Source organism: Pseudophryne corroboree, chromosome 2, assembly GCF_028390025.1.
Source record: "Pseudophryne corroboree isolate aPseCor3 chromosome 2, aPseCor3.hap2, whole genome shotgun sequence".
NCBI classification, from domain to species: Eukaryota; Metazoa; Chordata; class Amphibia; order Anura; family Myobatrachidae; genus Pseudophryne; species Pseudophryne corroboree.
The window spans coordinates 905676514-905686645 of record NC_086445.1 but is presented as its reverse complement, the minus strand read 5'-3'; the positions used below and the strand labels follow the sequence as shown (position 1 = coordinate 905686645).

At 40.0% G+C, this 10132-nt stretch overlaps 1 protein-coding gene across 3 annotated transcripts in view; it reads right to left on the bottom strand.

Annotated features, from left to right (window-relative positions):
- The window catches only part of LRWD1 (leucine rich repeats and WD repeat domain containing 1), a 94824-nt gene that overhangs the window by 12056 nt on the left and 72636 nt on the right, over window positions 1-10132 (bottom strand). For all 3 annotated transcript variants that reach the window (XM_063956066.1, XM_063956067.1, XM_063956068.1), the window contains exon 13: window positions 9881-9984. In XM_063956066.1, coding sequence (XP_063812136.1) covers window positions 9881-9984 — 104 coding nt within the window. The remainder of the gene's footprint in view (window positions 1-9880; window positions 9985-10132) is intronic.

Below are 10132 nucleotides of genomic sequence, written 5' to 3'. Positions count from 1 at the left end.
TTGTAAAGGCATCCACAATATTTGGTACCTATACTCCAGGTAATACACAAAGCCATCAATTGCTCCTCCCCATTCTCCACTGCAGGAGCTGGGTCACCTGCTGTTGTAATGCTCCGTGCAGCTGGATGTGCTCCGTTGCACCCTTGGCTCACGGCAGTGTAAGAAGCCGTTCAGAGACTCCTCCGCCCTCTACTGCTGGGGATCCAGGTGCTAGCCGGCGCAGCATTACGTGCAGCCGTGGTGCGTCTCCCACAGACCCCCTGCCTCCAGAGGACACCTGCATTAGCCTTTACTCCCGAAGCCGGACCCCACATACAGCACCTGGACATAGAGGAAGTCGAGTGGGCTTGTCATCATTGGAACACAGGAGGCGTCCATCACTTACCAGTCAGCGGATAATTGGAGGAGAGGGGGTCTGTGGAGACGCACAGGGGTGCACGTTAAGGCTACACAGCCAGCACTTGTATCCCGGCCCAAAAGGATGGCGGAGTCTCTGAACGGCTTCTTACACTGCCCCGTAGCGAGTATTCTCCAGCATTCTCTGACTTAGCATTGTGCTGAATAGCTTCGGGAGCTCCCTCCTGGTGCTATTCAATTCGCTCCAAATTGAATCAACCCCATTGATCCCCCCCCCCCCAACCTCTGTCCTACCGAGATAGAGTGATCATATGAATTTTAACGGAGGGCCACAGTGATAAATATTGAGCCACCTGCATTTCAGGTACACCAAGCAGAATATTACATACTATAGATTTATATATATATATATATATATATATATTATATATATATACTATATATATATTATATATATAATCAGTTACCCCGGTGCGGCACTCGGTACTTGACAAACGGACTCTGGAGACCAGTGTAGTTTAACAACGGTTTCAGTGCTCGCTAGCACTATCGTCAGGTTTATAAGATTAAACAAGCCATTACATACCTTAAATACACGTGCACCCGTGAAAGACGCCGCGCCGGAGGTTGAGGGAGAACCTCCTCCTTTCCGGACACAGCTGATTACGTCATCCTAAAGTGACTCCCATCACCATAGTAACATACAAACATTAAAACAACGGATCTGTAAACGCAGAATCACATAGTTATAGAATCAAGATAACATTAGTCACTATCTCAACTACATATTGATACAAGTATCTGATCATCAAAAGCAGTTAAAACTCAGGTACTCATTTAGCCCGCGTGGGGCTACTACATCCAACCGGTGATATCCATTGGACCTCACGCTGAATTAATAACCGGTTTCTATCACCACCTCTCACTGGTTTTTTTACCCAGTCAATCATCCTATATTTAATGCTTGCAATTGAATGTTTTTGTTCTGCAAAGTGACGTGCAACAGGTTGATCTGATCTAGTGCTGCTACTTAAAGCTGCTCTTATTGCAGATCTATGCATGGCCATACGATCTTTAAGTCTCCCCTGGGTCTTTCCTATATATGAAAGACCACAGGTGGGCAGATAATCTGATATACAACATAACTTGAGTTACAAGTAAGATGGTGACGGATCAGAAATTTTTTACCCTGTATGGGGGGTGATAGAATGAGTCCCCCTGGTATCAAGTAACTGCAAGTAGTGCAGCCGCATTTAAAACATCCAGAAGCTTTCTTAGAGAGAAAAGTGAACAGGTTTATTTTCCTCGTATTTACCTATGTCAGCATGTACTAATAAATCCCTGAGATTTTTCCCCCCGGGTATAGCATGGCATAGGATTTGTATCTCCAAACGGCAGTTGTCGGTCAGATTTGATAATATGCCAACTATCTTTAATTACCACGTTCACCTCCCTTGAGTGTGTGTTAAATTGATTGACAATGGGCATCTTATTATTCCGTTGAATTGGTATTGATTTTTTTAAGTAAGGAATTCCGATCTATTCTTAAAAACTTTGTCTCGAGTATGTAAGAGCATTTCTCTAGAATAGCCTCTTACTACTAATTTTTCAATAAGAACTTCAATTTGCTCAGTGGCAATCTCACTATTCGAATTAATTCTCCAGATGCGTAACATCTGGGAATATGGTAATGAGTTCTTTAATTTGTCACGTGGTGACAAACTGTTATACTGTAATAGTGTATTTCTGTCAGTTGATTTTATGTGCACAGATGTTTACAAACTGGTTACCAATTAGTTTAATATCAACATCTAGGAAATCAATTCTTTCCTGACTCATACGGTAAGTAAATTTAACCGGACATGCACTAGAATTATTATCTTCCATTAACTTCACAAAAACATCCACAGGCCCTGTCCAGACAATAAATAAATCAGTCAATAAAGGCGAGTATATAATGCAATGTGAGACGATACAAACCAAATCCAAAAAAGAATAACTCCTGCTCGACCCCCAAACATAAAAATATTGGCTATTGCCGGGGCTACTGCTGAGCCCATCGAGCAGCCACTCATTTGAATATAATATTTTTTGTCGAACAGGAAATAATTCTTCTTTAGAGTGAACTCTAAGAGTGCTAGGCAAAAGTCAATAAATGCCATATCAAAGATATTACTTGCAATCAAAAAAACCTTTCACTGCATATAGACAAGAATCATGTGGAATTATTGTGTATAAGCTAACCACATCAGCGCAGATCATCCATGAATTTTCCGGGATCTCACGCAGTGTGGTCAGCTTATTCAGAAACATTGTTGTGTCCAACAAAAAGTTCTTTATGCTGTTGTACTAAAGGTTGAAATATTGCGTCCAAATATGTAGAAATTGGTTGTGTCAATGAACCTCGAGAGTGACACAATTGGTCGTCCTGGTGGTGGCAATACCCCCTTGTGCACCTTAGGGAGAGTATAAAGAAGTGGTGCCACTGGATACTTAGGTAATAATGCATCTGCTAATTTCTGATCAATGATTTCATTCTGAACTGCATCCCTTAAGATATCCCCCCAATTCTCTATGGAATGTGTCCACTGGATCACCCGGTAACAGTTGATAAGTCTTATCATCCAATAATTGGCGTAAGATTTCACTCCGGTAGTCTTGGACATCCTGTAGGACAATCGCCCCTCCTTTGTCCGCTGGTCTTATGATTATCTCATTATTCCTAGATAGAGATTCTATTGCTCCTCTCTCCTCTGGTGTCAAATTCGGGTGGATCTCTCTGTGACGTTTTGTAACATTCTGAACTCCTCCATCTACTAATGCGCATGAAGGTCTTGAGACTGGCATTATTGGTGTTGGGATCAAATGTTGATTTAGGTATTATCTTTTTCAGCTGTTTCAGGAATAAGCCTCTTTTGTTCCACTGGTTCCCTTACCTTTTGCCTATTAAAAAAATTCTTTAATTTTCAATTTCCTAAACATCTGATGTTTTTCTTGTTGCCCACTTAAAATCATCGAAGTATGTAGTCGGGATATAAGATAATCCCTTACTTAGCAAAGACCTTTCCGCTTTTGATAAATCATATGAAGATAGATTTATAATTATTTCTTCCGTGGTTGCTGGTGGTTTCTTGGCGGGGTTTGAGCCTTTTGCTTTGGCCCCCCCTCCTGGTTCTCTTGCATCTTTTGCCAATAGCTTTGCTCGTGTTTGAGCCCCTAAAGGGATTGATCCAGACATAGAAATTTCTGAGTCACTGTTGGTGCTATTGAACTCTTGTGAGGATGATCCTCCATAGATATCTTTTTTCTGATTCCGACGAAAAAATGGTCGTCTGTTACTGTTGTTCCTGCCCCCAGATATCCATTGGTAAACCGTGTGTGATTCATAATCCTGTTGTACTTTTGAGAATTTTTCTCTCTTAAATTTCAATAATCACGCCTGTACGTGGCCACTTGGTTTTCCAATTTTTTCATCCAATCACCTTCTGGGTCAAGTGCTCAATGCTACTGCATGTTGGGTTTCAAATTGTTTGATTTTTTCCATTAATGCTGTTTGTTCCTTTTTAGAGAACTCTATGATCAAAAGCATTAAATCAAATGAACAGCGATTTAATATGCCGATCCATTTTTTACAAAATTGTGGATCTTGCCTCCCCACTGTTGGGCCATTTTTCATGCGTAGCCCCTCTCGGTATAATCTTTGCTCTATAATGATCACTCAATGACATAGCATGGGAAATGATAATCTATTTCTTTTCTTTTCATTTTCCATAAGTCTTTATATAGAGTATCACCGGTAGCTGCCTCTGGCTGTTTATTAAGACACTGTGTCTCCAGAATAATCTCCGCTTCAGCATCTGAGAAACCAAAAAATCTCACTCCCCAGAGAATAATGCAGGGTTAAAGGGATACTCAGTTTCAGTATCTCCGCCTTCAGCCATGATTCCACCTGATACAATCTGTATGAATAGTACAGGTAACTATGTGACAAATGAGTTTTTTTGATTCAATATACCATGTCCACAATCTTTCCTGTGAGAAATATCACAATCCTAAATTTTCTATAAGCTCCAAAGAGACACAGTCCGTTGTAAATAATCACACCCAGTGACTTTCAGTGAATAAAAACGGGGTAAACCTGTACTCCGATACTTTTTCAATTATCAGGTGCCATGACAATTAGGACTGTAAGCACAATCCACATTATAACGGGTAGCATAGGTCCGGCACTCCTCGATGAAGCTATAATAATATACCGGTGCCTTCACATGTACTGCAGTACATACATATAGTTACCGCCGGTGCGGCACTCGGTACTTGACAAACGGACTCTGGAGACCAGTGTAGTTTAACAACGTTTCAGTGCTCGCTAGCACTATCGTCAGGTTTATAAGATTAAACAAGCCATTACATACCTTAAATACACGTGCACCCGTGAAAGACGCCGCGCCGGAGGTTGAGGGAGAACCTCCTCCTTTCCGGACACAGCTGATTACGTCATCCTAAAGTGACTCCCATCACCATAGTAACATACAAACATTAAAACAACGGATCTGTAAACGCAGAATCACATAGTTATAGAATCAAGATAACATTAGTCACTATCTCAACTACATATTGGATGTTTTAAATGCGGCTGCACTACTTGCAGTTACTTGATACCAGGGGACTCATTCTATCACCCCCATACAGGTAAAAAATTTCTGATCCGTCACCATCTTACTTGTAACTCAAGTTATGTTGTATATCAGATTATCTGCCCCTGTGGTCTTTCATATATAGGAAAGACCCAGGGGAGATTTAAAGATCGTATGGCCATGCATAGATCTGCAATAAGAGCAGCTTTAAGTAGCAGCACTAGATCAGATCAACCTGTTGCACGTCACTTTGCAGAACAAAAACATTCAATTGCAAGCATTAAATATAGGATGATTGACTGGGTAAAAAAACCAGTGAGAGGTGGTGATAGAAACCGGTTATTAATTCAGCGTGAGGTCCAATGGATTCACCGGTTGGATGTAGTAGCCCCACGCGGGCTAAATGAGTACCTGAGTTTTAACTGCTTTTGATGATCAGATACTTGTATCAATATGTAGTTGAGATAGTGACTAATGTTATCTTGATTCTATAACTATGTGATTCTGCGTTTACAGATCCGTTGTTTTAATGTTTGTATGTTACTATGGTGATGGGAGTCACTTTAGGATGACGTAATCAGCTGTGTCCGGAAAGGAGGAGGTTCTCCCTCAACCTCCGGCGCGGCGTCTTTCACGGGTGCACGTGTATTTAAGGTATGTAATGGCTTGTTTAATCTTATAAACCTGACGATAGTGCTAGCGAGCACTGAAACGTTGTTAAACTACACTGGTCTCCAGAGTCCGTTTGTCAAGTACCGAGTGCCGCACCGGGGTAACTATATGTATGTACTGCAGTACATGTGAAGGCACCGGTATATTATTATAGCTTCATCGAGGAGTGCCGGACCTATGCTACCGTATAATGTGGATTGTGCTTACAGTCCTAATTGTCATGGCACCTGATAATTGAAAAAGTATCGGAGTACAGGTTTACCCGTTTTTATTCACTGAAAGTCACTGGGTGTGATTATTTACAACGGACTGTGTCTCTTTGGAGCTTATAGAAATTTAGGATTGTGATATTTCTCACAGGAAAGATTGTGGACATGGTATATTGAATCAAAAAACTCATTTGTCACATAGTTACCTGTACTATTCATACAGATTGTATCAGGTGGAATCATGGCTGAAGGCGGAGATACTGAAACTGAGTATCCCTTTAACCCTGCATTATTCTCTGGGAGTGAGATTTTTGGTTTCTCAGATGCTGAAGCGGAGATTATTCTGGAGACACAGTGTCTTAATAAACAGCCAGAGGCAGCTACCGGTGATACTCTATATAAAGACTTATGGAAAATGAAAAGAAAAGAAATAGATTATCATTTCCATGCTATGTCATTGAGTGATCATTATAGAGCAAAGATTATACCGAGAGGGCTACGCATGAAAAATGGCCCAACAGTGGGGAGGCAAGATCCACAATTTTGTAAAAAATGGATCGGCATATTAAATCGCTGTTCATTTGATTTAATGCTTTTGATCATAGAGTTCTCTAAAAAGGAACAAACAGCATTAATGGAAAAAATCAAACAATTTGAAACCCAACATGCAGTAGCATTGAGCACTGACCCAGAAGGTGATTGGATGAAAAAATTGGAAAACCAAGTGGCCACGTACAGGCGTGATTTATTGAAATTTAAGAGAGAAAAATTCTCAAAAGTACAACAGGATTATGAATCACACACGGTTTACCAATGGATATCTGGGGGCAGGAACAACAGTAACAGACGACCATTTTTTCGTCGGAATCAGAAAAAAGATATCTATGGAGGATCATCCTCACAAGAGTTCAATAGCACCAACAGTGACTCAGAAATTTCTATGTCTGGATCAATCCCTTTAGGGGCTCAAACACGAGCAAAGCTATTGGCAAAAGATGCAAGAGAACCAGGAGGGGGGGCCAAAGCAAAAGGCTCAAACCCCGCCAAGAAACCACCAGCACCACGGAAGAAATAATTATAAATCTATCTTCATATGATTTATCAAAAGCGGAAAGGTCTTTGCTAAGTAAGGGATTATCTTATATCCCGACTACATACTTCGATGATTTTAAGTGGCAACAAGAAAAACATCAGATGTTTAGGAAATTGAAAATTAAAGAATTTTTTAATAGGCAAAAGGTAAGGGAACCAGTGGAACAAAAGAGGCTTATTCCTGAACAGCTGAAAAAGATAATACCTAAATCAACATTTGATCCCAACACCAATAATGCCAGTCTCAAGACCTTCATGCGCATAGTAGATGGAGGAGTTCAGAATGTTACAAAACGTCACAGAGAGATCCACCCGAATTTGACACCAGAGGAGAGAGGAGCAATAGAATCTCTATCTAGGAATAATGAGATAATCATAAGACCGGCGGACAAAGGAGGGGCGATTGTCCTACAGGATGTCCAAGACTACCGGAGTGAAATCTTACGCCAATTATTGGATGATAAGACTTATCAACTGTTACCGGGTGATCCAGTGGACACATTCCATAGAGAATTGGGGGATATCTTAAGGGATGCAGTTCAGAATGAAATCATTGATCAGAAATTAGCAGATGCATTATTACCTAAGTATCCAGTGGCACCACTTCTTTATACTCTCCCTAAGGTGCACAAGGGGGTATTGCCACCACCAGGACGACCAATTGTGTCATCTCGAGGTTCATTGACACAACCAATTTCTACATATTTGGACGCAATATTTCAACCTTTAGTACAACAGCATAAGAACTTTTTGTTGGACACAACAATGTTTCTGAATAAGCTGACCACACTGCGTGAGATCCCGGAAAATTCATGGATGATCTGCGCTGATGTGGTTAGCTTATACACAATAATTCCACATGATTCTTGTCTATATGCAGTGAAAGGTTTTTTGATTGCAAGTAATATCTTTGATATGGCATTTATTGACTTTTGCCTAGCACTCTTAGAGTTCACTCTAAAGAAGAATTATTTCCTGTTCGACAAAAAAGATTATATTCAAATGAGTGGCTGCTCGATGGGCTCAGCAGTAGCCCCGGCAATAGCCAATATTTTTATGTTTGGGGTCGAGCAGGAGTTATTCTTTTTGGATTTGGTTGTATCGTCTCACATTGCATTATATACTCGCTTTATTGACGATTTATTTATTGTCTGGACAGGGCCTGTGGATGTTTTTGTGAAGTTAATGGAAGATAATAATTCTAGTGCATGTCCGGTTAAATTTACTTACCGTATGAGTCAGGAAAGAATTGATTTCCTAGATGTTGATATTAAACTAATTGGTAACCAGTTTGTAACATCTGTGCACATAAAATCAACTGACAGAAATACACTATTACAGTATAACAGTTGTCACCCGGGCAAATTAAAGAACTCATTACCATATTCCCAGATGTTACGCATCTGGAGAATTAATTCGAATAGTGAGATTGCCACTGAGCAAATTGAAGTTCTTATTGAAAAATTAGTAGTAAGAGGCTATTCTAGAGAAATGCTCTTACATACTCGAGACAAAGTTTTAAGAATAGATCGGAATTCCTTACTTAAAAAAATCAATACCAATCAACGGAATAATAAGATGCCCATTGTCAATCAATTTAACACACACTCAAGGGAGGTGAACATGGTAATTAAAGATAGTTGGCATATTATCAAATCTGACCGACAACTGCCGTTTGGAGATACAAATCCTATGCCATGCTATACCCGGGGGAAAAATCTCAGGGATTTATTAGTACATGCTGACATAGGTAAATACGAGGAAAATAAACCTGTTCACTTTCTCTCTAAGAAAGCTTCTGGATGTTTTAAATGCGGCTGCACTACTTGCAGTTACTTGATACCAGGGGACTCATTCTATCACCCCCATACAGGTAAAAAATTTCTGATCCGTCACCATCTTACTTGTAACTCAAGTTATGTTGTATATCAGATTATCTGCCCCTGTGGTCTTTCATATATAGGAAAGACCCAGGGGAGATTTAAAGATCGTATGGCCATGCATAGATCTGCAATAAGAGCAGCTTTAAGTAGCAGCACTAGATCAGATCAACCTGTTGCACGTCACTTTGCAGAACAAAAACATTCAATTGCAAGCATTAAATATAGGATGATTGACTGGGTAAAAAAACCAGTGAGAGGTGGTGATAGAAACCGGTTATTAATTCAGCGTGAGGTCCAATGGATTCACCGGTTGGATGTAGTAGCCCCACGCGGGCTAAATGAGTACCTGAGTTTTAACTGCTTTTGATGATCAGATACTTGTATCAATATGTAGTTGAGATAGTGACTAATGTTATCTTGATTCTATAACTATGTGATTCTGCGTTTACAGATCCGTTGTTTTAATGTTTGTATGTTACTATGGTGATGGGAGTCACTTTAGGATGACGTAATCAGCTGTGTCCGGAAAGGAGGAGGTTCTCCCTCAACCTCCGGCGCGGCGTCTTTCACGGGTGCACGTGTATTTAAGGTATGTAATGGCTTGTTTAATCTTATAAACCTGACGATAGTGCTAGCGAGCACTGAAACGTTGTTAAACTACACTGGTCTCCAGAGTCCGTTTGTCAAGTACCGAGTGCCGCACCGGGGTAACTATATGTATGTACTGCAGTACATGTGAAGGCACCGGTATATTATTATAGCTTCATCGAGGAGTGCCGGACCTATGCTACCGTATATATATATATATATATATATATATATATATATATATATATATATTTATTACATACACACACATACATACATACATATACATATATACACATATACACACACACATATATACATATACACACTTTCAAAACAGTAAAAGCTTTAAAACCTTACAATGTCTATTAACGTTAGATCATGAACAGACATTACTAACAGTACACACCTTTTATGTATAGGAAAACCAGTACAAACCTACCTATAAGGTCATTATTCAGAAAAGCCAGCGAATCTATTATATGGAAGTCTGCATCCTTCGATTCTTTCTTGTATATTGGAAAACTGAATTCTACGACATGGGAGCTGATTGGAAAAGATAGGAAAAGTTAATGGTTTTACAGCATTTTTCTTAGCACGTATTACATAGGACTCTTCAAGGATGGGCAGCACTGCCACTACTAGTGAGATTTATAGCTACTTTGGTACATAGTGTATAATAAAAGCCAGCATG